The sequence below is a fragment of the Schistocerca nitens genome, chromosome 2 (genome assembly GCF_023898315.1).
Source record: "Schistocerca nitens isolate TAMUIC-IGC-003100 chromosome 2, iqSchNite1.1, whole genome shotgun sequence".
In the NCBI taxonomy this organism is placed as follows: Eukaryota; Metazoa; Arthropoda; class Insecta; order Orthoptera; family Acrididae; genus Schistocerca; species Schistocerca nitens.
Genome location: NC_064615.1, coordinates 1,065,170,968 through 1,065,195,410, shown reverse-complemented (window position 1 = coordinate 1,065,195,410; position 24,443 = coordinate 1,065,170,968). Strand labels below are relative to the sequence as shown.

At 40.5% G+C, this 24,443-nt stretch overlaps 1 protein-coding gene across 2 annotated transcripts in view; it reads left to right on the top strand.

The window, feature by feature from the left end:
• Positions 1-24,443, top strand: part of LOC126237440 (cell division cycle protein 23 homolog) — a 116,382-nt gene that overhangs the window by 89,320 nt on the left and 2,619 nt on the right. For both annotated transcript variants that reach the window (XM_049947556.1, XM_049947557.1), the window contains 4 exons: positions 4,895-5,141; positions 5,787-5,982; positions 6,287-6,358; positions 6,461-6,577. In XM_049947556.1, the coding sequence (XP_049803513.1) occupies positions 4,895-5,141; positions 5,787-5,982; positions 6,287-6,358; positions 6,461-6,556 (611 nt within the window). In that variant the 3' untranslated portion in view covers positions 6,557-6,577. The remainder of the gene's footprint in view (positions 1-4,894; positions 5,142-5,786; positions 5,983-6,286; positions 6,359-6,460; positions 6,578-24,443) is intronic.

The window sequence follows — 24,443 nt, the reverse complement described above, 5'->3', positions numbered from 1 at the left end:
CCCAGTCTTCTGTTACATCATCGTACACAGCGAAAGGCAGCGTATATGTTGTTGGTGGGGCAGCATGTCGTGCCAATGCAGTCGTTCAATTGGAAATAACAATTGTCAGCACCAGCTGTAGCTCAGGAATAGATGGAAGCACTGCTTTTACAGAAATTAAACTAAAAAACTGAAGTGGAACATGTGGAGACAAATATTGTACATTGCCAAAAAGTTTTCTAATCCAAGGATGTTGTAATTTATTGCTCAAACAGTACAGATACAAGGAAGACCAAGATACAATACAATTAGCTGTACACAAGTATCCAGCAGATGCGCTTCTATATTCTTTAGTTCCAACAGGGGCACAGCTAGCAGGCTGTGCACACACCTACTGTCATATTAGCAGGCTGGTTGGCCTCCAGTATCCAAATCAAGCACAAGCTTCATGTGCGAACTATGAAGCAGCACACACACAAAACTGGTAGTTACAGCAATCATATGATTGAGAACTTTTAAGAGTGTGGGTCTATGGGTAGTGTTGCTGGCATGCAACCAGCAATGTTTCACAAGGCACTGCACGTAACGTACAAAACACGCAACACAGCAAGCACATGGCACTTGAGAAACAGCTAAGATTGGATTTTGGCTGCCCCGTAGCACTTGACTCCTTGAAACGTCAGTCGTAAAGTAATAATAATTGGAGTATACAAAAGGAGTACACTAGTTACAATGAAAGAAAAGGTGTGCGTAAACAAAACACATGAATTCTTTGAAGCTAGTAATAATATTCATCCCATAAAAAAGACTGAACAAAACAATTCCAAAGTAAAATTAAGGAGCATTTAAAGAATGCAAATCTTCTCTTGAGTGAACCTAAAGACACCATGTTTAAGAGCGCAGCTAAAAATCCGCAAAGAAGGAAATCTAATAAGAGCAGTAGTTTACTTCATAAATAGCCCAGCATGCAAACATCACAGAAACTAATAAAATACTGATGAAAAATTATACATAGGGAACAACATAATCCATAAAAAAACTGCATAGCTGATGAACTAAAAGCCACAAAACTCCATTTTTTATCACCAGACATTGCCAGCCTTTGAGCAAACATAGCTATACAAGAAACTGTAGCAGTGATCCTGAAGAGCCTAATGAAACATAACAATGTGAATATTTGGAGCTTGTTGAATTCATGGAACTCTTCCAGCTGACTTAAAACTACTTTACATTTAATGGCAACAGTTATAAGCAGCCAGGTGGCCTAGCAATTGGATCATGTATACATGGTAGCATAACCAAGCGAGGTGGCGCACTGGGCTCGCATTCGGGAGGACAATGGTTCAAACCCGCGTTCAGCCATCCTGATTTAGGTTTTCTGTGATTTCCTTATATCACTCCAGTCAAATGCCAGGATGGTTCCTATAAAAGGACATGGCCAATTTCCTTCCCCACTCCGATGGGACCAATGACCTTCCTGCTTTTCCCCTCCCCCAAACCAACCAAATAGATCAGTGATGCAAAGGGTCCAAATAAAATATCTTTGAACCAAGAAAACATGCAACAGGAAGTACACAGTGAAACAGATTGCAATTTCTAGGGAGTATGCAGCTTCCATTGTGACTCAGCACTGAGCAAAGTAAAAGATCCAGGTTCACACCACATTACAGATGGAAAAATATAAAAGCAAATGTATGTATAGCATCCTGCACATTGACAATATCTCACAAAGGATTGCAAATATCTTAAAAACATGAGGCAAAGATGTAACTAACAATGGAAACTGATACGTAATACAAAGCGTAATCATGACCAATATTCGAATTCTGGGATATTCAAAATAACATGCCAGGAATGCTCCATTTTCTACCTAGGGCATACAGGTGGAGATTTCCACACCAGGTATACAGAGCACATTAGAGTCTACATATACTGCAGACAAAGATAATCAGCAATAGCTAAACACATACAAATCACCCATTGGAAATGTAGAGCAAAATTTGATAGTACTCCACTGACTAAATGAAGGTCATAAGATTCATCTGAAGATAGAACTGTAGATATTCATTCCACAAACAAATAAGAAGACAGCATATTGAATGAGAAACTGGAAAGTAATTCACTGAATTTCTTCAGATGTTTCGATAGCATCCTTAATAAATAGGCAAGTAAAATAGTCATTCATAGCAATAAGTACCTTTATAAGTAAAAAGTAAATAAGTAATGATTTAGATTAAAAATGAAAATACTTTTTGCATGAAAGAAAATGATACAAACTCTGTTAATGGTCTATTGTGTTATCTCTGTTCACGACTTGTAAAAATGGCTTTGTGGCTGTTTGCTGTTGTACCTTTGCTGTTTTCAACATGTGCTATAAATTGTGTGGAGAATGTTTAATATGTGTGAGCTTCTGCATAAGTAAGCTACGAGAAAACTATAAGTAAAAGTTTTTGTCCCAATTCTATTTAACTGTGTATAAAAATTCATCATTAATTACAAAATTGCATGTGTGTATATTACAGTAAAGGTGTCAGAATAATTCAGCACCTCACACATGGAAAATGTCTCAGAAATTTTGCCTTAGTACACAAAAAATGCACTTGAAAATGGGAGTCACATCCCATAATACATTGAGCAAGAAGAAAATTTAATAAAACATAAAGGTGACTGGCTGCAGAAAGTTATCTTACAAACAAACCCATTGTTATGGTAACTTCCTAATTCAATAGCCTCCGATTCAGAAAGGTGATAATACCAAGTGTACCATGCCATCACAGATCATAGCTGCTCTCACTTTCTCAGTTATTAGAATTTCCTGTTTCCACATACTTTTACCTATTCAGCTATTCTTTAGTACTGCTCTGCTAACTAGGTTGCTAGTGTAAATCTACTCCCAAAACAATGAAATAATCTGGTCCATTTTTTATTTAATGCTGTAGGTGTTCAAATAAATGTGTGGCCTGTGTTGTCCTAATAACTTGTGCAGACAACAGCTTAGGAGTTCATACAATAGTGTCTGTCTGGGTTGCAGTACAGAAACTCTAGGGGAAGACACGGGCCGGAAGGGCAGGGGGGAAGGACTTCATTCAGACAGTGATATCCTCAGCCAGTCTGTGGCTGTTGACTGTACAGACAATGTGCTATATGTAAACTGCCTCACACCACTTACATCTCTTTGCTGTTAAATTTGTTCGTAGTAAACAAAATTTTGCTGCAGTAAGAATCTGAACTCATTATTTTACAATTGTAAACAGGTCTGTTTCTCAGCAACTGTATACAGTTTTCAAACATAGCAATTATACAGCCAGCAGGTTGCAAATAACTGTTTGGTACAATTGGAATAGGTTTCGACACCTAAGGGTGTCTTCATCAAAATGAAATTTTGAGAAACCGTAAAATCACATTGTGAGAAAGCAAGGGTCAGAATTTAGAGCAGGTATGCTCAACTCAGGCCTTGTCATGTTTGCATACCTGGGAACAACATCTGACACCATTTTACAACCCAAAAGTTACTGATCTTGCTAAATGTGCATAATCAGAATTTCTTCCCCAGGGGAAAAGTTGTAGGCTACTTACCACTTCATATGTGTGCTACAAACTGGGAATTAAAAGAGAAACAAGAGGAGAAAACTCTTGTTATCCACAGGTTGTGGTAGAGGATGGGGAGTAGAGTAAGGCTACAGAAATGTAGGATGAGCTGAAGATAGTTCCCACAAGCATTGTCCAGAAGAGCTGGTTGTGGTAACCTCTCCCATACCTGTCCCAAAACATCCTTGCCCCCATAAGATGGTAATTTCATTTTTCTATGGGAAAAGATTGTAAGTAGAAAAGAGACAGCACCAACAGAATGTCTAACATCATTTAAGTTATCATAGGTGTTATCTGTGTGTGTGTGTGTGTGTGTGTGTGTGTGTGTGCGTGCGTGTGCCACAACAACAACAACAACAACAACAACAGGTGTTATCTGTATGAACAAACTGTCTTTATAGCACAAACAAAACACCAATAAATAAAAACAAGACTTTAGGTACGGGAAATATGATGATGAGGTCTTACTGCAACTACTCGGTATGTTGGAGATAGGTAATGGGATGCTGCATGAAAGACATTTGTAACAAAAAGCATGAACGTACTGCAGAATGATAATATTAGATAATTAAGACAATGTTGTGTGCCAGAGCTATGATATTCATAATTCTAGTGAAGCCAATATGTGTTCGGGTTTGGTTGTTTTGTAAAGTTTCCTCCTCAAGTAACTGGATTAATTGGGTAAAAATGTTTTGCTACCTCAGAAAGTAAATTTGATACTGTGGAAGTTACGGGAACATCTTCGATAATGTGTACTTTCATAAAGCTTTCCTAAAAATTAAAATATGATATGAAATGAACTTAGTTTTTTGAACAACTGAAAATATTAGGCTTAGCATTTCTTTGAAAAATTGTTCCTATAATCATCCACTAGCAAACAACTCAATACGCACACACAGTTTTTATACATTGCTAAATTATTGGCAGATTGTAAGTAGGAAAATTAATTCTCAATTTTATAATGTTGGCACATCGTTCTTGCATCAGACAGGTTGAATATTACTCAAAAATATTGTACATTGCTGCATCTTAAATTACTTTTATAATATGTGTCTGTTTTATTCCGTCCTTTTGCCATTTTATTCTCCTGAAAAACAAGCGTAAGTTTCAAAAGTCAAGAGTTTTTTTCTGGTTGTTTATATGTTTTTCCAAGCACATTTAATTGTGCAGTAGACTGAAAAAGGAATATTCATATATTTTTTTTGTATTAAATGTTTTGAGAGCTGAGAAAATTGTGAGTTAAATGATGGTGTGTATGTTTAAACCTTAGCATTTGCAAGTTATTGCTTTTTTTTATATACACTTTTGTTGTTTTCTGTGCTCTTAGAAGTTAACAGAAGAGATTACCGAGCATGGTACGGTCTTGGTCAAACATACGAAATCCTGAAGATGGCATATTACTGCATTTATTATTACAAACGGGCACAACAACTCAGGCCAAATGACAGCCGTATGCTGACTGCACTCGGAGAAACTTACGAAAAACTGGAGAAACACAAGGACGCTGTGAAATGCTACTATAGAGCACATAGTGTTGGAGACAGTGAAGGAACAGCTCTTCTGAGAGTGGCCAAGTAATGACACATATTTTAAGAGAATATTATGTAGTAATTAGAGGATTTCAGCATTATCACGATTACTTTTTAGTGATTTGTGATATACATCATTCCAGACTGTTTACTTGCCATCTGAAAAGTGAAAAAAGAAATATGAACACATCTCGAGGGGAAAAACCCAGCTCTTAAGTAACATGTGTAGAAATGGACACATTTATAGATGTCCTGACAGGCTAATGATTTCATTTTTTGCATAATACTTCACTAACTGCTATTGTCTTCATCATCAGGCACTGTGAGTGATGTCCCCGGCCTCACTATATGAATTCCAACCAGCCTATAAGGTATTGTTGACAACATACTGCTGTGCTATTCCTGCAGCAACTATACCCTTTCTATTCTCATATTCTCATGCTCTTTCTGCAGTATTTCATATTATTAACATTTGTGAAGGTCCTCCCTCACAGCAGTTGATGAAGGCGACTGGGCAGTCATAGAAATATTGCAGTAAAATTGAAATTGTTAACTTCTGAATAATGGCCAGAAAGCCCAAAAAATCATCAGTGTAGAAATGTTTGTTCAGATCAGTTTACTGCTTTGAAAGAGTAATAGTTAATATACTTCTGTTATTGACAATGGTGGTACTACTGTTGTCTGTTTCAGGTTATTTGAAAAGCTCAATGAAAGCGAACATGCTGCAAATGCTTACACACAGTTTGTGAAAGAGACTGATAATCGCCAAATTGCTGACAAGAGTGAATTGTTTCAGGCATACAAATATTTAGCAAACTTTCATATAAAGCATAATAAATTGGATGATGCCTATCGATTTGCGCAGAAGTGTTTGGACTATGAAGAAGTAAGCTGACAGAAATGTTCATATTTTGTCTATTAGTTGCCGGTGCAAACAATAACACTATATTACTTGTAGAGAGCTTTGTTTGGCCATTCGTGTATCAATTACATATAATTTGTAAACTAAGAAATAAATTTTGATACATTTAGTAGAAAGCATTTTTTTGGTAACGAGTGTTTTCTCTTGGAACACTTTTTTGAGCATATTCTGTACTGGATATAATTTCATTGTTTGATTTTGTTGTTATTATTTGTGGAGATTGATTTATTTTCATATGGTTGTCCAGTAATTTCCTTTTTATTTTCAGACAAAAGAGGAAGGGAAGGCTTTGTTAAGGACAATAGCACAGAAAAGAAATCAGGAAGAATCTGATATAAGTGTATGTTCTGATTTTGTCATATTACTTATTCTGTTTTGTTTGAAACTGAATAGTACTATTTGTATGTAGTTTTTTTTCTAACAAAATACTGAATTAATGTAGATGGAGGAAAGTTCACTAAGTGGAAGCAGGCCAAGACCAAGACTCAGTGATGGAAGTTCTCTACAACCATCGCCCATGAACCTTAGTTTCAATTAGTATTCATGATGGATAGACTTGGTAAGTAAATTAATTTTCACATGAGTCATCTGAGAGATAAAAGCAGTAGCCATCAAGGCACTAGCTTTTTTCTAATTATGGGAAAGAAAAACATAAGAAAAGAAATAAAAAACACAGGGACAAAGTGGCCAGTGAAAAATTATCTAATTTAAAGACTGAAACATTATGACCATCAAAATTCTGGAGTGGAAACATGCAGAAATGTGGACAGATAACCTTTGATCTACAGACGAGTGATAGGTGGGGGGTTAGGATATTTTGTGTGTTCACTTTGACACCCATTAGCAGCCAAACGATGATGATAATGCTGAGCTGTTCACCAAACTACAGCTGTCAGAGTTGCCATTGTGATAGCCGCAAAGAACGACTCTATGGTTTCTTGTAGCTTCGTTCAGTGTAGCTGGCTTCCATTAATAAACTTCATTTTTCAAGGTTCGTCATAGGTAGAAATCAAGAGGTGTAAGGTCTGGAAACTGTGGTGGGTACTCGACAGTTCCTCTTCGACCTATCCGTTGTCCATGTAGATTTTCATCCAAGTAGGCTCTGACATCTCTTTGGTAGTGAGGCAGAATGCCATCTTATTGTAGGTAAAAATCTTTCATTTCCAAACACCTCTTGGATGGCAGGTAAAATCAATGTTCACGGCATATGAAGATAAGCCACCAGTTACGGTTCCTTCAAAGAAGAATGAGCCAATCAAAATGCACAGTAGCAGACCACACCACACATTAATACCCGGTAGGCTCATATGTTTGTCCACATGGATGTGAGGATTTTTAGGAGCCCAATACATGCAGTTGTGGCAGTTTACAATACCATTTAGTTTGAATTGTGCCTCATCAGACCAGATAACCATCCCTGGAAACTGTTCATTCTCGTGAAGCATGCCTTCAAACTACTCACATTACTCTATCCTTCAATCTGGGTTGTCCTCATTCACAGTGTGCAGTGATCTTGGAATGTACACCTTACACTTTGCAGCCTTCAGAATTTGTCGTACACTTGATCACCTTACCCCATTTTCACGTGCACGTGCACCCTGCGTGACAGATTTTTGAGGCGACCTCGTAAAATCTTGCAACGCAGAAGTACTGGAACCTGGACATGGTGATGTTTGTGGTCAGCCAGACCTTTCCGTATGCATATCCCAAACAGTATGGCCAGCTTCAAATTTTCTCAAATACAATAAATTGTTGATGTGTTGGTTTCTGAGTTCCGAACACATTACGCCATTACCATTGTACCTCCATCATACTTTAGTACTTCCATTACCACTTCAGTACTGCCTTGCATCTCTCAAATGACAATCTTACTTCATTCATTGCTGAAAAATGTCCGCCAAGGTGTGTTGAGAAAACAGTGGACTAAGCTACCGCACAGAACTGCAACAATATGTCATTTCATTCCAAAAATACTATCAGAGTGTATCTGCATTTTTCGGGACCCCTCTGCATTGTGCTCACCTGACAGTGGCATCCGGCAGTTCACTCATGAATTCATTAGACATGAAGTATGCAGGGAGAAGCTGAAGAATTAAGGAGACACGCCTCTGAACGGCTGCATTTTTAGCATTATCTTCACCCTCATAGTGCAACTGATCTATAAATGATGGCTCAAAATTTGTACACACAATTAGGGTCATTAATCAAAGCATTTCCAAAAAAATCATTGAGATATTTATTATATTTTGGTACTGACAACAATATTTATAAAGAGTTGAACACTATTTCAGTGCGGTACCATTTTCTTTGGAACCACTGACTGCACAGCGTGGAAAAAGTGTCAGAGTACAACAACATTCACATAAGTGTTTTATGCCTCCAATTTCCTTCCCTGATGCTGATCTGTAAAAAAAAAGGACAAGTAATTTATTTTACTACAACAAAAATATTTAAAAATGTAGCTCAAATATCATCGACGTTATCATCATGTCATAAATTTTTCAGGAAATGTAGGCAAGGGAGGTAGCGGAGATCATTCTAAATATCTGTACCAATTTTTATGAGTTTAACTTCAGTCATTTAGGAGAAAAGTGTACCTGAATGATGAAAATTCAAGTTATCGGTAAATTGCAAAAATTTACAGATTTATTAACTTACCACTATGCCCGTTTCGAACATTCCAGCACATATTCCAGTTGTCATCCTGTTTCCTTATCCTCCATACTCTTTCTCTTCATTCTTTTCTTTATCCTTGACTCCTTGGTAGCAGCTTCTGCAGCTGTCTCTGATTCGGCTACCTGCCGCTTATCAATAGCAGTTAGAGCTGCAGCCATATTCCTTCGTGTCTGGATGTTCAGTTTCTTCATAACATCGATCCTTGAAATTGCACCTTCATTGAATGTTGTTATTGCATCCATTACACCAATCTTCAGCACTGTCAGCCCAACAAATACAGTTTTGGGCATTCTCTCCCATATACAGCTGTTGAAGCTTTCATTTGCATTCTGAGAGAGAACATGCATAAATTTCCTAAGTAGATTTTGCCAAATCCCTATATATAGGCCTAATTGTCTCCATTACAGCAAGTGGTAAGGAATGTTTGTGGGTATATTGTATGCATGTAGCATTGCTCAACCAGTACTTGTATCACGAATCTTCCCCATTTGGACACAAACCATGCTGTGGGGTTTCATCTGTTGACACTCTGTGAAACCATGTTGCCCAAACAGCTTGTCTCATGTTCTTCAAATCTCCTATGTTTCTCCTTATTGCTAGTCCATAATATTGAGTCAAAGAACAAATTTCACTTTTTGTAAGACGGCCTGGACCACATGTGTGTTTCCTGTTGGTCAGTTTTTTTTTTTTTTTTTTTTTTTTTTTTTTTTTTTTTTTTTTTTTCCCCACTGAAGTCTACACAATTTTCTCAGCTGAGCTAACATTCTTTTTTGTATATGCCCAACACATTCAAGCTTTTCTACCAGTGTGTCCCCATATGGTCTGTCATTAACAACAGTAGTGTGTCCTTTATAGTCTCCATCCCCAAGGTAGCCTACATACCTCACACCACGACTGACCTGTGATCTCTTAAAAATGTTTAGAACTCCTTTCGTTTCCATGTTTCCACTTGGGCCATCAAAGTTGTTTACACAAACATGGGTGCCAATAAATTTACTTGAACAACCCTGGCAGTGGTTTGTTAGACGTTCATAATCTAGTATCTTACCAGTTTTAATAAATGTCGCAGTTACAACCCCATTCAGAGAAGTATGACCTCTCTTTTGCCAAGATCCATCAAACGCTGCTACAGTATTATTCGGTTGTGTTTGGAACTGGTTGCCGCAAAACTTTCGTTTGGGGCTAAATTTCTTTACTCTCGGCATTTTTAGCACAGGAAACACACACACACACACACACACACACACACTCACTATGAAATTCTGAAATCATATATTCTCAGATTTTTGTTACATTCGAACCATAGCCTTCTAGACATGCCTGTACTTTGGTTCTGGGAGTCAGTGCCTTCTAGAATACAACTGTGTTAACGATCCGTAACTAACGATGGAAAAAACGAAAGAACAAAATAATGCATCACGTATTCTGACGCACTTCAAACTGGCAGATGGGCATGGCCCCCGTGCAACATTCCGTTCAACCTCAATTTTAGTACAAACGGAAGATGATAATGCCCATAAACTATACATTTTGGAAATCTGCATGAAATGCTCTGTTCTATAGACCAAGAAATTTTTTTCAAATTTTTGGTCATTTTCACGAGCATGATCGCTTAAGAGATTGTTATTGTTTAAGTCAGATAATGTTGCTAGTAACAAAAAAAAAAAGATGGCGTGAAGGGAAGCATTTATGGCCATTTGTCTTATAAGGATTAAGATATTTTATTGAATGCAATTGCAAATGATGCATTTTCACGTGAATACTACAGACGTTTTCCAATTTCCTTCTCAGATTCTCACTTTCCATACTGTTCATACTGTCTCAGTTTGTATTTAGAGTTCACACTTTTGAGTACCATGCCTGTAATATTACATTGTCTTCAACATTGGCCTAATATTATGGGCACATCATATTGGTGAAGACTGGCATGCCTGAGTTAGTACAGGCATGGCACTCCTCTCCAAGATGTTGTGCCCAAAGTATTACGGGAATGGCTTTCTTTCCAAAACTGAAGACAGTGTAATATTATGGGCAAGGCACTCAGTATTAATGAAGATAAATGAAGGGATGATAGTAACAAGATCGCTGGATTTAGTTCAACTTGTAGCAAAACTGAAACTGTGGCACAATCTTGAGTCCTTGTGGTTTAACTATACCTTGTAATGGGAAGGAGGATACACAAGTTCATGTTTTAAGAGCATGTTTGCGCGCGCGCGCGCGCGCGCGCGCGCACACACACACACACACACACACACACACACACACATTGAAATTCCTGGGAAGTTAGTATTGGTGTGAAGTTGGATTAGAATTGGTGGCTGCATAAGTAATGGTGAAGTCTTGGGAAATAAGTGGGAAAGACACAGGAAAATGATTTCAGACAATGGGAAAGTGACTCATGAGAAAGAAAATAGAAGCAAGAAACAGTAAGAGAGAAAATGAAAGGGAAATAAGTGAAAGAAAAAATAATACTAGGAGACATAACTTGACGGTTTTTGAAGAACTAAGGATAGAGAATTTGGAGATAGTTAATTAAAACAAAAGTGTTTTGTAATGTAAGAGAAGATGGCAGATTAAGGGCCAACCATGATAGAGAACGGTACATTAAGACCAGAGCAAAGTGATAGTTGAACGAATACAAATTGATTAATGTGATAGAAAACGTGGAAAATATACAATGTATGTTCTTGTGGTCATTATTTTCATACTTGGTGCATTGTTAATGAACCTGTACAGCAGGAGGTTTGGCAATGTTTGCTTTATTTAGCATTAAGGTCCAAACTCGTCTAATTTTAACCCTCCTCTTCTCTAAGGGTTTTCCCCCTTTTCTGAATTTCTTTGACCCCTCTGTACACCGTAACATAGTGATGATTGGACCTTGATAAAAGTACAATATCAGTCAATCAAGTTTGGTGGTTCCCTGGTCCCAATCCTCCCCCAGGGAACTCGCTTCCTTTGGCGGGTTCTAGCCTACATGTCTGGGTTGTTTTTCAGAATGTGTTCTGCATTTTCCATGGCTGTCACCAGAACAATCTCACCACTGTTTCTTCTTTCTTCATTCACCTTTTCTGGGCTGCATGTCTATCCTGTTGCTGTTCCTGTTCCCCTCCCTTGGGGAACACATCTGGGGTGGTTTTCGGAATGTGTTCTGCATTTTCCATGGCTGAAATCGGAACAGTCTCACCACTGTTTTTTTGTTCCTTCTTTCTTTGTTCACCTTCTCCTGTCCTTCCTCCGCTTCGGCGTTTCAGGTTCCTCTTTTTCATCTTCCTCCCTGTGTGCTCCTAAAGGCCAGCTCAGGCATCTGAAGAGTAACAGGTGACTTGGTTCTCAGCCCCAGGTTGACTGGTAGCGTTTTCACATACCCCCCTGGTACAGGCCAAGCCCAGGGAGGGGTGATTGCCTGAGCTACTACCTTTCCAAATTGCCGATTGATCCCTCCGTCAAGTGTACAGGAGGTGTGATCTGAGGTGTGAACAATCACCTAAGGCAGGTGTGCCCCCTTCTGAAAGGGCCCCCCAGTTAGGAGGAATGCGCCATCAAAGACACTGGCAATCAAGGGGAATTTTCTCGCAGTGAGCCAATCTTCTCAGTCAGTGTCTGCAAAACTTAAACGGAATGAGGCTATCAATTCAAAGACTCTCCCAAATGCACCGAGGTTCCTCATGGTTTCCTGTACTGAAGACAGTCAGTCCTTCGCAATGGTCAATCTCTCTATTATTCAGAAAGGTGTTGATGCCATTGCTGGCCCTGTGAAACCTGCTCTCGTTTACACAATGGTACTTTGCTTTTGGAGACTACTTCTGATTGTCAAGCACAACAATTGCTTGCAGCTATGCTCGTCCATAGCTATCCTGTTGGTGTCAAGGCCCATAGAACACTGAATTATTCCCATGGTGTTATTTACACTAGGCTGCTCGATGGTCTGACAGAGGTAGAAATCGAAACATACCTCTCTGGTCAGGGTGTCATTGCCATCCATTGAGTAATGAAAAAAGTAGACGGCTCCTTAGTGCTCACACGCACTCTCTTTCTCACTTTTGATAGAATGGTTCTTCTCTCAAAGATCAGAGCAGGTTATGCAGTTATCACAGTCAGACTTTATATTCCGAACCCAATGCACTGCTATTAGCTTCGTCATTACAACCACAGTAGAGTCCTGTTGACACCCAGCCAAATGTGTAACCTGTGGCAGGGATAATCAAAAGGGTGATTTTCCACCTCCTTCTCCCTGCTGCATCAACTGCAATGGTGACAATGCCACATCCTCTCGCGATTGTCCCATGTATTCAACGAGCGTACCCTCTAGGAGATCCTGGTGAAGGAAAAAGTGTCTTACCCGGTCACTCGTAAGTTGTAGGCTAGTCGGGAACCTTGCGTTCTATCATCTGGCATGTACAGTACATGACCATGCAGACATGAGATCCCAAATTTAGCCCTGAGGTTGTGAAATCTCACATCATTATGGTAGTGTCCCCGTCTCCTCCTCCAGCTGTGCAATACACCACCAAACTTATACCTCATGGGCTGAAGTCACCAGCTACACAACCGGCAGGCCAGAAAGGACAGAAGGAATACCCTCGTGAAGACTTCCTATGTCCCTCCAGTCTGAGTCTTCCTCTGCTAACCAGAAAGTCTCCAAGAAATCAATCAGAGGCAAACAGTCTTTTCCTTAGTCGACTCAAAGATCCTCTTAGACATTGTTACCACATGATACTCTTGCCTCGCTAACCTCCATGTTGCCGGTGCGCACCACCAACAGTTTTGGTGCGCTGGACTCTGCAGGCCCACAGCAGAATAATGCCAATGCTCCGGCAAACCTCATAGAACAGATCCTCTTGCCTCTGTTCCCTGTAGCAGTAAGTCTTTGAATGCTGCACTTGGCGGCCACCAATGTGGCTCTCCTTCATATTTTCCTTGTTGTGACTCTCCTCCAATGGAACGTTCGTGGCCTTTGATCCAACAAAGAGGATTTACAGCTGCTCCTAGAATTGCAGCGTCCACTTGTTCTCTGCAATCTAAATTGCATCCTCATGACTGTTTTGAGTTCTCTCATTTCTTCCCGGTCCGTATTACCTTTCCCTGAGGTCGGCATTCCATCTCATGGGGGAGTCGTGCTGCTCATAAGGGATGACATTCATAGTCAACCGATCACCCTTACTACTCAGAAGTCTTCAAACTGTTGCAGTTTATCTTTTTCATCCTCACTTGACCTTTTCTCTTTGTACCGTTTACATCTCTCTGTCATTCAATACCACCAGAGCAGACTTACTCCAGCTTATTGGCCAGTGCCTCACCCCTTTTTTCTGTTTGACTTTAATGCGCACCATGCCCTATGGGGTTCTCCCACAACCTGTCAGAGATATGCCCTCTAGGCTGACCTTCTCAACCAGCTTCACCTACTGTGCCTTAACACAGGAGCACCCACGTTCCTTTCACACTCAGCGCACACCTATTCCCATTTGGACCTATCCTTCTGCACTGCCAAGCTTACCCATTGTCTTGAGTGGTCCATTCTCTCTGATGCGCATCCAAGCAACCATTTCTCGTGTGTTGTCCGTTTGCTGACTCGCACCCCACCTGCCTGCACATCCAAATGGCACCTTACTCAGGCCAATAGGAAGCTTTACTGCGCTCTGGCAACCTTTGACAAACATTTCCCCAGTTGTGATGACCAGTTGGAATATCTTACAAATGTTATGTTTACCAACACAGAACATTCCATTCCTCACACTTCCTCTTTACAATACCGTGTCCCGGTCCCATGGTGGACTGAGGTGTAATACGATGTAATTGGCGCACAGAGACGTGCCCTCCGTGTTTTTAACTGCTGTCCTACAATGGCTAACTGCATTCACTATAAACAGATGCGTGCAAAGTATTGTCGTATTCTTCAGGATAGCAAAAAAGCTAGCTGGATTTCATTCACTAGTTCTTTTAACAGCTCCACCCTTTCCTCTGCCATGTGGACCAACCTCCGACAGATCTCTGGGACCAAGATCCATTCGCCAATTTCCGGCCTGACAGTAGCAGACAATGTCGTTGGGGAACCTATTGCTATCTTCAACACCTTGGGCCACCATTTGGCAGAGATTTCGAGCTCCACCCACTATCTCCTTGCCTTCCTCCATCGGAAACGAGCAGAGGCAGGTCGGGCGGTATCTTTTTCTTCTTAGAATCGTGAGTGTTACAGTGCTGGCTTTACTATGAGGGAGCTAGATCTTGCTCTCACTTCATCCCGATCCTCTGCCCCAGGGCCAGATGCTGCTCACATTCAGATGTTGCAGCACCTTTCTCTTGCAGGCCAGCATTTTCTGCTTAATAGTACAACCGCATCTGGGCAGAGGGCACACTTCCCAGACGCTGGCATGAAGCCACTGTCATACCCTTACCTAAGCCCAGTAGGGACAAACACCATCCTTCTAACTACTGCCCATTTCTCTCACCAGCTGTGTTTGCAAGGTGATGGAACGTATGATTCATGCCCAGCTGCTATGGTGGCTCGATTCTCACAATTTACTAACCACTGCACATTGTGGATTTCAAGCATGCCGTTCTGCAGTTGACCACTTTGTCCATCCATTTCATGAATGGTTTTCTGCAGAAATCCCCGACTGTGGCCGTGTTTATCAATTTGGAGGACTGGTATCCTCTGTACTCTCTACAAGTGGGTTTCTGTGGCTGCCTGCCCCAATTGCTTGAGGAATTTTTAAAAGACAGAGTCCTCAAGGCAAATGTGGGTTCTGCCTTGTCGGACACCTTTATCCAGGAAAATGGTGTGCCCCAGGGTTCCGTTCTGAGGGTCATCCTCTTTGCTATTGCTGTTAACCATACAACATGCTCATGCTGGGCATCTCCAGCTCCCTTTTTGTTGATGATTTTGCCATCTGTTGCAGTTCTCCAAGGACCTGTCTCATTGAGCAGCGTCTTCAGCAATGTCTCAATCATCTTCACTCATGGAACATCGACAAAGGCTTTCATTTTTCACTGACAAAACCGTTTATATGAATTTCTGGTGGCACAGTTGGTTTCTCCCACCATATTTACATCTTGGGCCTGTTGCTCTTTCGCTCGTTGAAACTATGAAATTCCTGGGGCTCATGCTCAATAGGAAACACTCTTGGTCCTCCCACATTTCTTGTGTGGCAGCCCCCTGTATGTGATCCCTCAATGTCCAGTGTCTTCAATGGTACTTCTTGGGGGTGGAGATCGAACCACCCTCCTCCGTCTGTACCGGCCCCTTGTGTCTATTCGAAACTAGACTATGGGTGCTTCATTTATGCATCTGCACATCTGTCCCTCATACGCCATCTCAATACGATCCACCATCGTGGCATCCGTTTGGTCACTAGCGCATTTTACATAACCCGGATGAGAGTGTGTGCAGAAGCTGCTGAACTGCCGCTGTCCTACTGCCGTGTTTTTCTCCTCAGCAGATAGGCATGCTGTTTGTCTGCCATGCGTGTCCACCCATCCTATGCCGCCTCCTTCGATGATCACCAGTAATTGTGCTTCCCTTTTCTCTGCTACCTCCTTTAATTAGATTTCAGCTATTGCTCCAGCAGCTTAACTTCACACTACCTGCAACTTTCACAGTGGGTGTGAACCTTCACCATCTTGGCTTCATTCGGCAGCCTGTGTTCACTTTCATTTCCTAGGGACACTACTCCAGCTTCGATCAATCGCCTTAAGTTTCATGACCTTCCCATGGAATTTCAAGATAGTACCTTTGTGCACACTGATAGCTCTCGGACTGACTATGGTGTCGGGTGTACCTTCACCATTGGCGCCGATGTTTTTTCGTACCGGCTTCCGGAATACTGGTCAGTATTTACAGCAGAGCTCTTTGCCCTGTATCAAGCCACACAGTACATCCGGTGACACAGGCTTTTCAATTGCATCATTTGCTTCGTCTCTCTCAGTGCCCTTCAAAGCCTCTGTGTGCCACACATTATCCATCCCGTAGTGCAACGGATGCAGAAAAGCTGTCACTTGCTCACTCTTGATGGAGTCAGTGTCATTTTTATGTGTGTTCCTGGTCACGTCAGTCTGACTGGAAACGAGGCCGCTGTTGCTGCTGCCAATGCTGCAATCCTCATACCTCAGCCTGCTAGTTCTTATATTACCTCTGATGATATATGTGTTGCCATTTGTCAGCAGTTGGTGTCACTTTATCACCACTGGCCCTCCCTTCATGGGAACAAGCTCCGGGCTATTAAGCCTCTCCCAGCAGCTGGAACGGCCTCCTCTTGGTCTTCTTGTCACGAGGAGATCATTTTAACCAGTTTGCGTATTGGGCACTGTCTCTTTAGCCATCTCCATTTGTTAAGCTGTGCTCCCCCAGCACTTTGTACCCATTGCACATTCCCTGACAGAATGCCCTTTTTTTAACTGCTTGCATTCCTGTTTGTGTTTGCTGTTTGATTCATCAGATGTTTTAGCGAACAACGCTCAGGATGTTGGCCACGTTTTACTTTTTATCTGTTGTAGCAATATGGCGAATGACATTTAATTTTTAGTTCTGGACCTCCGTTTCTCTATGGCATATTTTACAGACCTTTCTCCAAATCCCTGTTTTTAGCTGTCTTGTCTTTCATTGTTTGGGATTGACGTGTAGTTGTTTTTAACTCCTCTCTTTGTCTTCGTGTTCTACAGTTTTGATGTGGGCGCATATTACCCTAGTTGTTTTTGCGCCCTAAAATAAAGACAAAAATAAACCAAACAAACCTGGCCCCACTGCATGATCTTCTTGTGCCTATTTATCCATGTTTCCTATATGACAGTTGTCCTTGCATTCTCTAAGCCGAGTGAGTGTTGATGCTTATTTCAGCAGTTCCTGTTAACACCTGACTGCATTGCAAGGAATTTCGTACACACTTGCTGAGTCCAGCAATGGGTGTAGGTCCTATGCAGTATTTAAATGTTCTTGCATCTCTCTTGTTGGTTTATAAATATTATCAACACTCTTATAAAGCCCAAAGAAATCCCACCAGTTTTAAGACTGTCAGTTGCACTAGTGTCTAGGCACTGTGAATAACACAAACTGAAATTGAGGGTACCCCAAATAAGTTGATTGGTGCTAGTGGTATTCGGAAGCAGCTGAAATTGATAAAATTTAATGTCATGTAAAAGCTGACTTGCAATTTTCAAACAGTGGAAAATCCAGGATGGAATATAACAGTATTGTGAAAAAGAGAGTTGCTACTCACCATATAGTAGAGATGCGGAGTTGCAGATAGGCACAACAAAAAGTCTGACACAACTCTCTCTCTCTCTCTCTCTCTCTCTCTCTCTCTCTCTCTCTCTCACACACACACACACACACACACACACACACAGCGGTCTCAGCATCTGAAACAACACGTGTGTGTGTGTGTGTGTGTGTGTGTGTGTGTGTCATTTATTTTTGACAGTCTTTTTGTGTTGCCTATCGGCGACTCGGCATCTCCACTATATGGTGAGTAGCAACTTTCCTTTTCATAATATTGTGATTTACACTTTTCTCACACAACATCCTGACAGTTGTGGATCAGTGTAGTCAGCACATACCAAATTTGTGACTAGACTGTCCTCTTGGATGGATGGTCATCCTTAGAAGTAGAAGCAACATAATGTGTACCCAAGGCGTGCTTTTTCGGCTTCCTTGCTATTCATGCTGCATATTGACGAGCTGGCAGACAAAATTGGTATTAATGAAATGGCACACAATATTAATAGGAACCCTAGACTTTTTGCAGATGATGCAGTTATAACACTAATCTGACAAAGCTGTCAGCCTGATAAGTTTTTAATGTGGTGCAAAGATTGGCCATGTGTTTTAAATCTTCAGTAATGTAAAAATGTGCTCACCATAAAAGGAAAAACATATGAGGGCTGATCAACAAATACTGATTCTTTTTTCCATAAATGTTGATTCCTCCATTTCAGTGTTCACATCTTTTTCAAAGTACTCTTCTCCTACTCGATACACTTTTTATGATGTCTCTGCCAGTCCTCAAACACATGGTGCAGGCCATTTTTTGTTAGGTCCTTGAGAATCGCCTTACTTTTCTTGAGAACTGCTTAAGAGTTCTCAAATCTAATGGCCCGTGCTTTGCCTTTAGTTATGGGAATAAAAAAAAAAAGGACAAGATCAGTGATCGGGGCTATAAGGCAGATACGGTACTCAGATCATGTTGAAGTGAGCCAGAAACTGTACAACTTGATTTGTATTGTCCTGATGAAGTCATAACCCAGTCCAAGAAAGGTCTGGTCATTTCCTTACAGTGTGCTTCCTCAGTTTAGCCAATGCTGATGTGTAGTGTGCTGCTGTAGCAGTAGTGTGAAGGGGAACGGCATGCTAGTAAATCTTTCCATGGCAGTCAAAAAAATGGGATTACTGTGAGTTTTCCTGCAAATGGAATGCCTTCTGTCTTTTTTAGTGTTGAAGAACCTGGCAATTTCCACAGTTTGCTGACTGATTTTCCTTCAGGATCATGCAGCCATGACTCGTCACCATTGATAATAGATTCCACAAACATAACCCCTCCATCAGCAAAGGGACTCAACACCTCACCACTTGTCTCCATTCACTCAGCCATTTGTTTGGTAGTTAACAGATGTGGTACCCAACAGGCAGAAACATGTGTCATATGGAGACGATCATGCTTAATCATAAACACACTGTCACATGGAATCCTCAACACTTCACTGAAGTTAGATAATGGTATCCGCCAATCCTTGTGAACTACCACAGCAGCGTTGTTTATGTTGACTTCATTTACAGCAGAAGCCGAAACACCAGGCCCACCCTCCTTAACGTACAGAAGTTGGCCTTGTTTGAAGTCCCTGAGCCACCTATCACTGTTGCACAAGGTAGTGCATCTTCGCCATATGCTTTCTGCAGCTTTTTGTAAGTTTCAGTGGCTTCATGGTGTAAACAAATACAGAATTTTGCTGTGCCATACTGCTCTTATGGCGTCATCTTCATTGTTTGGTATTCCAAGTGCAAAGAGTGTCTACAAAATGGAGCATTACTACCAACCTGCCGAGATGATGATGCTGCCACCTATGGACATTATACATAAAACCCCACTCTTTTCAAATATTCATGGTACAGTAAAAGAAATTATCTCGGAAGATACAGGAAAAAAATTGGTGTCCGTCTTTGTTGAACAGCCCTGATAAGTTGACAATTTCACTAGTGCTGACAGAAGTTGGATAAATCTATACTACTTGCAAAATATTCATTTGTCTCAAAGTGTTGCCAGGGTCAAGCTGTCCCTAGATGCGAAGTATTACAAAAGGCTTGGATCCACCAATAAATAAGTTCCGTAAGCACATGCTGAGATTTACATTAGAACAAAACTTACTCAAGTTTACTTCTTCAGGTCACTGGAGCAAGTTCATTTGAGGAACTCGCCGCACGGAAGTGCAGTTATTCTTAAAAACCAGAGCAGTCGCCCCTGTTGTCCCTTTATTATCAATGAATAAAAATTGTGATGAAACAAAAATAAAATAAAAAAACAGAAAAAATATTAGAGAAGTGCATATTGATATTACCAAGAAACACTATTAAATTAATTAAAATCAGAGGACTCCACTTAGATTAAAAACTTTGGGGATGTCATATGCAAATTTCAAACATCTCGTCTATTGTGTAATCAAGTATTCAATAACAGGAAACAAAAATGCGACGCATTATACCGCCAAGAGACTGCCACTTCATTTCTCTTTGATTTTTGGAAGAAGTATTTACTACTTTTATCAAAAATATAATGCATTTATGTTTACGGTAACATTAAAAAAAAATCAGCTAGAATGTAAAATCATCTGTATTGCCTTTCTACTTTGCCTTCCGGTGGAACAAATTGGTTGGTAAACTCATTCTGCTGTTCCTTGACTGATGGTGCCAATTGTGTGGTTAGAGGTTGCAACAGTACATTTGTTTCACCCTATCTGTCTTTGTGTCACTCTCCTTTTCAACAACGATACTTTCGCACTGGTACTGAACACACACAACTTCTGTAAGTCTGAGAAGAACTTCTACAAAAGAGTGTACACTGCTTTCAAAGTTTCTAACAAATTAAAACTGTGAGCCGGGCTGAGATTTGAACACACAGTTTTAATTTGTCAGGAAGTTTCATGCAAGAAACTCTTTACTCTAACTTGCAAATCAGGGTTGCAGATATGGTCATTCGTAATATTCCAACCGGTTCTGTGACTGTATGGGTAATGTGCCATACCACAGCATGAAGTTCAACAGAATGCCTAATAAATGTGGTTTCAACATTACGATGTTAGAGTGGTTTCAAAATGGGCAAATAAACTGCAACACCTCAATGAGGAAGACAGAACTGTTAGCTAGGAAACAAACCAGCCATGAAAGTGTACATAATGACTAGAACTGCTGAGGGCAGAGGCAAGAAAGTAGTGTGTTTACTGCCCTATGACTGTGATCTAAATCCGATAGAATTGACATAGTCCAAAATAAAACACAATTTCAGGGAAAACAATGTCAGTGGTGACATGTCGAATAAAAGACTGCAGTATCTTCTTAATGCTGATTTCCTTTCAATTAATGCAAAGGGCTTGCAAGATTACTGCAGGAATGTGCAGCAGCTGGAGCACGAGTACTGGACACGAGATGGAATAATGGAAATGGTCATCAATGAAGTTATCTATACCATGCCCTGAAGTGGTGGTGGTGATCTCGAAACAAACACAAATGGCAGTGATCTGTAGTGAACATCATTTTGACAGTTCTTTCAGGCACAGTTAATAACACTTTCTAAACATTGCTGCTGTCTGCATTCAATAAATGCGATGTGCAAACAGACTTCAAAAATCAGTTTTTTACCCTGAATCGATAGTGTTGATAAGTCGTATACTCATCTACATTCATTTTTCACTGTTTTTGATGTATAAATAATACGTAAGTTACAGGTAAAACTCTAGAGCATGAATTTGTAAACAAATTAGGTGATTTCCGATCTGGCAAAAGTGTCACTTTAGTGGGCAAGGCTTCTACGAGTACCGCCTATGATTTCATGTTAAGCACAAAACATAGGTAGTGTTGCCAGCACGCTGCAAGCAGCCGACGCTGCCTTCCCCTCACTGCTCCATTCCCTTTGTCAGATATTATGTGGGGGCATGGCCGTTCCTGACAGCGACAGCACCAGTCATCAAATTATTGTGGACAAACGGTCGTACCCTACGACAAAAATATCAGTGTGTCACAACTGGCATAAGTTATCTTGTAGAAATTTGTGGGGATGCAAAATCGAATGATCACATAGGCTCAGTTTTCGGTAAAGGCAGTGGGAGGCTTAATTTCATTAGTACTGTATTGGTACAATTTGTTAAGGTATTTGTATAATTTGTTAAGGTATGCAGGCTGTCCTCATAGACTTATTAGAAAAAGTAATAATGATCACTGATAATAATACAGTGAGATATTGGACTGGTTTGGATTTGGAGAGGGTGTGACCTTTATTTTTAGAACTAACTTCAATATTGCCAACAACCTTGCACATCACAACATGATAGCACATTAGTTTCGAATTTTAGTTGCAAAACCATATGTATTGCCACTACATTCCCCTCTATTCACCCAACATGGGCCCCATGATTTCTTCTTCCCAAATATGAAGAAACAGCTTACAGGTTAGAAATTATGTCGAAGTAAGGTGATTGGTGAGACACCTATAATTACATCTATGTGATTACTTTGCAGACCACATTAGTGTGTTGGGCAGAGGGTTCATAGAACCACTTTGACTACTTCTAGACTGCTCCAGCCATGAACCACATACAGGGGAAATGAACACCTAAGTATGTCTCTGCAAGCTCTTAATTTTCCTTACTTCATTACAATTGCTTGCTGTTACTTACTTTCAGATGCCGAAATGCTTAGTACTGTTGATACAAGTATAAAAGTGACAACACAGTCCTAGCTTTTGCTACTGTAAGTTCTTTCCTTGAGGAGGAGAGAATGATAGGTTGGGGAAAATTGAAAACGAAGGGCAGGTCACTCAAATGAGAGGGACCCATCTGTAGCGAGGCTGAGAATATACAAAGATGAAGGTGATGTGTCAGAGAAAGTTGTAGGTCTACCCTCCATCTTTGATTACTCCCAATACGTTCATTCTAATCCAATTTTTACACACAACATGTCAAATTATGTTGTTTTTGTTGTTGTGGTCTTCAGTCCTGAGGCTGGTTTGATGCAGCTCTCCATGCTACTGTATCCTGTGCAAGCGTCTTCATCTCCCAGTACCTACTGCAGCCTACATCCTTCTGAATCTGCTTGCTGTATTCATCTCTTGGTCCCCCTCTATGATTTTTACCCTCCACGCTGCCCTCCAATACTAAATTGGTGATCCCTCGATTTCTCAGAACATGTCCTACCAACTGATCCCTTCTTCTAGTCAAGTTGTGCCACAAGCTCCTCTTCTCCCCAATTATATCCAATACCTCCTCATTAGTTATGTGATCTACCCATCTAATCTTCAGCATTCTTCTGTAGCACCACATTTCGAAAGCTTCTATTCTCTTCTTGTCTAAGGTATTTATTGTCCACGTTTCACTTCCACACATGGCTACACTCCATACAAATACTTTCAGAAATGGCTTCCTGACATTTAAATATATACTCGATGTTAACAAATTTTTCTTCTTCAGAAACGCTTTCCTTGCCATTGCCAGTATAAATTTTACATCCTCTCTACTTCGACTATCATCACGTATTTTTCTCCCCAAATAGCAAAACTCCTTTACTACTTTTAGTGTCTCATTTCCTAATCTAATTCCCTCAGCATCACCCGACTTAATTCGACTACATTCTATTATCCTCATTTTGCTTTTGTTGATGTTCATCTTATACCCTCCTTTCAAGGCACTGTCCATTCCGTTCATCTGCCCTTCCAAGTCCTTTGCTGTCTCTGACAGAATTACAGTGTCATTGGCGAACCTCAAGGTCTTTATTTCTTCTCCATGGATTTTAATACCTACTCCAAATTTTCCTTTTGTTTCCTTCACTGCTTGCTGAATATACAGATTGAATAACATCGGGGAGAGGCTACAACCCTGTCTCACTCCCTTCCCCACCACTGCTTCCCTTTCATACCCCTCGACTCTTATAACTGCCATCTGGTTTCTGTACAAATTGTAAATAGCCTTTTGCTCCCTGTATTTTTCCCCTGCCACCTTGAGAATTTGAAAGAAAGTATTCCAATCAACACTGTCAAAAGCTTTCTCCAAGTCTACAAATGCTAGAAACGTAGGTTTGCCTTTCCTTAATCTTTCTTCTAAGATAAGTCGTAGGGTCAGTATTGCCTCACGTGTTCCAACATTTCTATGGAATCCAAACTGATCTTCCCCGAGGTCGGCTTCTATCAGTTTTTCCATTCGTCTCTAAAGAATTCGTGTTAGTATTTTGCAGCTGTGGCTTATTAAACTGATAGTTCGGTAATTTTCACATTTGTCAACACCTGCTTTCTTTGGGATTGGGATTATTATATTCTTCTTGAAGTCTGAGGGTATTTTGCCTGTCTCATACATCTTGCTCACCAGATGGTAAGAGTTTTGTCAGGACTGGCTCTCCCAAGGCTGTCAATAGTTCTAACGAAATGTTGTCTACTCCGGGGGCCTTGTTTCGATTCAGGTCTTTCAGTGCTCTGTCAAACTCTTCACGCAGTATCTTATCTCCCATTTCATCTTCATCTACATTCTCTTCCATTTCCATAATATTGTCCTTAAGTACATTGCCC